General features: G+C 45.7%; 1 protein-coding gene across 1 annotated transcript in view; it reads right to left on the bottom strand.

Annotated features, from left to right (window-relative positions):
• Nucleotides 1-4,212: 4,212 nt before the first annotated feature.
• ABHD15 (abhydrolase domain containing 15) overlaps nt 4,213-6,557 on the bottom strand; it is a 6,178-nt gene continuing 3,833 nt past the window's right edge. Inside the window, exon 2 of the mRNA XM_003797125.3 lies at nt 4,213-5,795. Coding sequence (XP_003797173.1) covers nt 5,270-5,795 — 526 coding nt within the window. The 3' untranslated portion in view covers nt 4,213-5,269. The remainder of the gene's footprint in view (nt 5,796-6,557) is intronic.

The following is a 6,557-nucleotide window of genomic DNA, read 5'->3' as shown; positions in this document are numbered from 1 at the left end:
AGCCGTCATTGTTGTTTGGCGGGTCCGGGCTGGGGATTCGAACTCGCCACCTTAGGTGTACGTGGCTGGCGCCTTAGCCGGTTGAGCTATAGGCGCCGAGCCAATTACTAGATATCTTGAAAACATATTCTAGTCCCTTTGGCAGGGTTATTTTTATTAAAATTTATCTCATCTCCCAGTTGCCAGTATCCTGGTCAGGTCTGTGGTGTCCTGATCCTCAAGCTCAAAAACTAACTGGAAATCTTTACAATTTACTGAGATCATTAGCATTATTTATTTCCACTCACAGACTCTCAAATAACCTTATATGTTACATCTCAAAACCAGCCTCATTTCTTGGCACCTGTCCCCTCTATGACATGTGTCAAGGGACAGTCTATCTTGAATATCCCACTGACGGTGTGGGAATTACCATTTTCAGAGGCATTCATTTCACCTATAGGTATTCAGACAATGCCTATGTATAACTTCCTGTAAGCCAGTGGTTCTCAACCTTCCTAATGCCTCCTAACGCTGTGACCCTTTAGTACAGTTCCTCATGTTGTGGTGACCCCCAACCATAAAATTATTTTCGTTGCTACTTCATAACTGTAATTTTGCCACTGTTATGAATCGTAATGTAAATATCTGTTATGTAGGATGTAATTTCATTGTTACAAAGGGGTCGCGACCCACAGGTTGAGAACCGCTGTGTAAGCAATCTTATCTCTGCAAAACTGTGATAACGAAAACCATTTTTGATGTTTTCCTTTGTAGGTTGTTTCCTTATTGGCATTGTTACCAAGTTCTACCAAAGTGGCCAAGTATATCTGTTTGTTTAAGCAGGGAGAGGAATACATGCTAAAGTTCATTTCTAAAGGAAGATACCTTGGCATTATTAAGGGTGACTGACTAACAAAGGATCTTGTGGTTTGGGTGGAAAATGAGTATAGAGGAGTTTCTGACTCAGGTGGTTTTGAGGTTATATATGAAGCTAAGATGACACTTCCTGTGTTGAGACCTCTTTTCTAACAGTATTCAAGTTTTAGAAAGAATATTTTCACTCAAAATAGAGATGATGTCTTCTCAGAGAATTTAGGGCTTTTCATACTGTCATCTCCAGCCATACCACCCTAGAAACCTATGTAGAAACATATAAAATGCTAAATTTTTATGAGAATTAAGTTATAGCTCAGTACAGTCTTTTTTTTTTTTTTTCTTGAGGCAGAGTCTCACTCTGTTGCTCTGGGTAGAGTGCCATGGCATGTAACTCACAGTAACCTCAAACTCTTGGGCTCAAGTAATCCTCTTGCCTCAGCCTCCCAAGCAGCTGGGACTACAGGCGCTAGCTACAATCCACCCCCACCCCGCCCCTGCTAGTTTTTCTACCTTTAGGAGAGATGAGAGTCTCACTCTTGTTCGGGCTGGTCTCGAAGTCCTGAGCTCAAGTGATCCACCTGCCTTGGCTTCCCAAAGTGCTGGAATTATAGGCATGAGCCACCAAATTGGCCAGCATAGCCTTGCGATCATCAGAGACCAGAACTTAGAACTCAAAGAAACCTTCAGAGGCAGTTGTCTGCTTCCTAAATTCTGACAGGACTCAATGTCCACTTCTGAGTTAATACCTCCCTTAAGACATTGGGTTTCCTGTTTTTATTTTCCCTTACCATTGGAAGGTGTTTATAAAAAACAAAGACAGCAAAAGGGAGGCAAATAAGTAATGAGGCTTGAGAGGACTGCTAAAGATCCACCACCTGGAAACTCCAACTCAGTGGTATTTCTTAGGGTTTGCAGGTTTGGTTTGCTCTGTTGTTTTTCTCTTGCCTCCTCAAACTCATAACTTGCTATTTTGTTCAAGGGCCACACATTCTTTTTTTTTCTGAGATAGAGTCTCACTTTGTCGCCCCTCCCCCCACTCCCTCAGTAGAGTGTCAAGGAGTCATACCTCAGATTCCTGGGTTCAAGTGATTCTCTCGCCTCAGCCGCCTGAGTAGCTAGGATTACAGGCGCCTGCCACAATGTCTGGCTTTTTTTTTTTTTTTTTAGAGGCAGGGGTCTTGCTCTAGCTCAGGCTGGTCTTGAATCTGTGAGCTCAGGTGATCCTCCCGCCTCAGTCTCCAAGAGTGCTGGGATTACGAGCATGAGCCACCGTGCCCAGCCACATTCTTTTCTAATTTCAGAATATTACAGGGTGCTCACGATTTGCTTACATAGTTTGTTTTGTACATTTCAAGTCAAAGTTGTAAGTGTGCCCTTCACCCAGAATGTTTGCGTTTTACCTGTTAGGTGTGAATTAACCCAAGCTCTCCTCCCCCTCCACCTACTGATTCCTGTTGAGTTTTATCTTCCTATGTGCATGTAGGTGTGGAGAGACTAGTTCCAATTTAGTACTGAGCACACGTGGTGTTTGTTTCGCCATTCTTGGATACTTCACTTAGAAGGTTCCTCCAGGCCTGTGGCCCAGTGGGTGGGGTGCTGGCCCCATAAGCAAAGGGTAGCCGGTTCGAACCCACCCCTGGGAGGCTTGAGGCAAGAGAATGGCCTAAGCCCAAGAGCTGGAGGTTGCTGTGAGCTGTGATGCCACTGTACTCTACCAAGGTTAATAAAGTGAGACTATCTCAAAAAAAAAAAAAGGTCCCTTTGGGTTGTCACAAAATATACTAGATCATCAATTTTTTTTTATGGCTGAGTAGTACATCATGGTATACAAATACCACATTTTATTAATCCACTCATGTATTAAGGGGCATTTAGGTTGTGGCCACACCCTTAAAATTGTGAATTGTGCTGCTAGGGGGCACACATTCTTAGAATGGTTTCCTGGGGCTCCATCAGCTGGTTTCACATGATTAGCTATTTACTAAACAGAACCAACTGGGTGATTCTTTCATTGTTAGGCTCAAGGACACGGTCACTCACTCAAAAAAAAAAAAAAAAAAAAAAGGGCAGTGATGCTTTTCAGCCCTAGTCTTCAGTGATGGGAAGATAAGAGAGAAGTAGGTTCCTGAAATATGCAATGAGCACAATTGGTGTGAGGTTCTTTGGAGGAGAAATACTAATACCTCAGACTTTAGGTCACTGGACTCAGGGTTCACGAGAATTAATGGAACCTGAATTGGTGTTATTCTGGCATTTTGAGAGCTTTGAGACTATAACTGCAAAGTATGTATGTTCCCGTCCTTGGAAAGCTTTCTTTCCTATAAAACCAATCACTGTTTTTCCTTTTAAAGTTATTCTGGTTTTTTTTTTTTTTTTGGCCAGGGCCAGATTTGAACCCACCACTTTTGGTATATGGGGCTGGCGCCCTACTCCTTGAGCCACAGGCGCCACTGTAAAGTTATTCTGTTAAAGTACCAGAGACCTGTTGGTATCTGGTCTCGCAAAACTATCCAGATTTTCACCCTTAGGGACCCTTTAAGATTTAGAGTTTAAAAACTACTGGGCTGCTTCTCATTTTGCAGTCAGTTCTGAATGATCCTAGGGCAGTTAGGACTGCAGGACCCTAACTAACTGAAATCCCCACTGCAACAGATGTGAGGGCCTCGGAGGAGGGTGGCCAGATGTCAGTAATTCTCCCTCACCCAGTCCTATACCACCAGCAGGACAGCTTCTTTATATTTCAGTTCCTTTTTATTTCTCCTGCTTAAAGATGGTGAAAGAACGTGAGATGGGAGGAAGAGGAATAAGGAGTGGGGAAGGAGGGAGATAATTTTTGCATAACAGGAAAATGTCCCTTAAACAAGCACATGTTGTCTATATTTTAGATTCTTGGAGTGAGTTCAGAGTTTCATATTAGATCTAGAAGAACAGGGCTGGGCCAAGATTATCCAAACCTGAAATCATGGATCTAGGAACACCTCGTACCAAACCTTGGGATGTAGTTTTTGGTATAAACATTTACAACTGCTTTGCTGTTTGTGAGGCCCTCTTTCTCAATAACAAATTACAATAAAACTTTAGGGCAAAGCTTTTGAATCTTAGCAACACATACAAACAGATGTCCTATGGTCAAGAAAATTTTAATGGCCTCATCTAAACCAGGATATGTAGATCAATCTGTATAGTATACCTTATTTTACTGTGGTCTTCAGCATTATTCCTCATAAAACCAAATCCCCACTTAATTGCTGAGTGACCAGATACAAAAAGCAGCCTTTTTGCCTTTACATGGATGGCCTTCTGAATAACTGAGCAGACAAGGCATGGTAATGTGAAATATTCATAAATCCCTAAGGCAGCCCTAGTCAACCTCTTTGTGCTTTTGTCCTCTGGTCCCTGATGTCTCTCCTGGCTCTGCAAAGAGAAAGGCTGGTAGTAGTGTCAGAAAAGGCAGCAACTAACCAGAAAAGTGTAAGTGATGGGTTTGTACTTTTCACTGACGTAGAGAAGGCCCACATCTCAGAAGGAAAAACAGCTTTGGCTGGAGCTCTTAGGAGTAATTCTCTGAAATACTATGCAGACAGCATCTAGGGTGCCCAAAAGTCTGACTATGAGCCATGGGCTAGCAGAACCCTCAGACCCTGTGTGAGAGCATTTCCTAATCCTAAAATACTCTTGGGATCTCGCCAGGGAGGCTTAGGATCCAATGCTGAAACCCTAGGTCAGCCCCATTCCCAGGGGAGACTTGCAGAGCTCCTCCGGGACTGGACTAAGGTATTCCAGAGATAGGTTCACATGCTCTATCTTGGCAGCCCTCACCAAGGCAGTCCCAGCACAGCACTTGCTGCCCCTGCTTCCTTCCTCACTCACACAAGCCCGAAATAGCCGAGCAACCCAGAGAGCCTGCTACCACAGTAAGTCAGAGCACAGCACTGTCCCACAAAGCAAATGAGGGAAGTGGGACCAAGACACAAACATCCTGTCCTGTCCTTACTACATCAAGTGGCTCCACCTCCAGAATCAGGGTCACTGAGCTAATTATTTATGTGGGACAAAGCTGCCCAATGACACACACAAATTAATCATCCTTGTAGCCATTACTAGTAAGAGAGCATTTTCTCCATGGATTTTAAAGGTGCTATTCTTTGGCTGAGTTGGTGACAGGTGACAGTGACCAGGAATGCCCTGCTGCTGACCAAGAGGAGCAGGGATATGTCAAGCGGTGTCAGGACAGGAGTTCTGCTCCGGGTGAGGCGAGCGCCGACTTGCTGGAACTTCTTTTCACGGATCACTTTGAGAGAAGGGGCTGAATCGGGAGCAAAGAGCTGCAGCTGCCCCTGTCTAGTCCTCACCATCTTTCCGGGACTCCTACATGCTCTCTTACAGGACTGGGGGGTTCTCAGGCCAGGTCTCACCTTGTATATGATCGCTTCCAGCTAAAAGTCTCCCCCAAATTGGAAGAGGGAGAGACCTCCCGCTTCTGCAGGGTTGCCCAGCGACGCCGGCCCCCTAGGAATGAAGCTCTGCGCCTACTCAGCCCTTTCAGCCTCTCTTCCATCCGGAAGAACTCAGTCAAGGCCCGGAAGGACTCCAGGATGACCTCATGGCTCCAGGCTGTCAAGGGCTCCTGGCGCAGGAAGCCACAGTGGCCCCCGTGGCTACTGAGCAAGAGAAAGAAATAAGGGTTGCTCCGAAAGAGTTCAGTGGGCAGAGTGTGTTCTGGGGGCCCGCACACAGGGTCATCAGCGCTGCAGATACACAGCACAGGCACAGCTGCCTCATCCACATCCCGAAGAGGGTCATTGTGGTCCCAGTAGGTATCCCAGCTGATAGGGAAACTTTTGGTATGGCAGAAGAGGGTCTCCTCAAATTCTCGAAGGGAGCGGCTCTTGAACAGCTTGCTGGTATCTACCGTGTCCTCCAGGGCTGTGGCATACCTGCCAGTGAGAAATTGAAGAGGGAAGGTTTAAAAAAAAAAAAAAGAGGGAAAAATCAGAATACCAGCAGACAGCGTAAGTGACAGAGTGGTGGCCCACACGCTAGGTTCTTGCCACAGAGGCTTTCTTTGGCTGTGTACGGCTTTTAAAACTTTCATTTTGGCTGGGTGTGGAGTTGGAGCCTAGAATCCTAGCACTTTAGGAGGCCAAGGTGGGAGAATTGCTTGAGGACAGGAGTTTGAAATCAGCCTGATCAAGAGTAAGACCTGGTCTCTAAAAAAAGGCACCACCCCCATATACCGGAAATGGTGGGTTCAAACCCAGCCCCAGCCAAAAACCTGCAAAAAAAAAATTTTTTTTTTTAATTAGCTGAGTCTAGTGGTATGTGTCTGTAGTCCTAGCTACTTGGGAAGCTGAGGCAGGAGAATCACTTGAGGCCAGGAGTTTGAGGTTGCAGTGAGCCCTAATGATGCCATTGTTATCTGTCTTGGGCAACAGAGCAAGACTATCTCAGAACAAAATTATAAAACTTCCATTTTGTGGCTCGGCGCCTGTGGCTCAAGCGGCTAAGGCTAAGGCGCCAGCCACATACACCTAAGGTGGCGGGTTCGAATCCCCAGCCCGGGCCTGCCAAACAACAATGATGGCTGCAACCAAAAAATGCCAGGCGTTGTGGTGGGCGCCTGTAGTCCCAGCTACTTGGGAGGCTGAGGCAGGAGACTCGCTTGAGCCCAGGAGTTGGAGGTTGCTGTGAGCGTGATG

The sequence above is a fragment of the Otolemur garnettii genome, unplaced genomic scaffold (assembly GCF_000181295.1).
Source record: "Otolemur garnettii isolate 467f Iridium unplaced genomic scaffold, OtoGar3 scaffold00112, whole genome shotgun sequence".
NCBI classification, from domain to species: Eukaryota; Metazoa; Chordata; class Mammalia; order Primates; family Galagidae; genus Otolemur; species Otolemur garnettii.
This window is presented reverse-complemented; position numbering and strand designations above follow the sequence as displayed.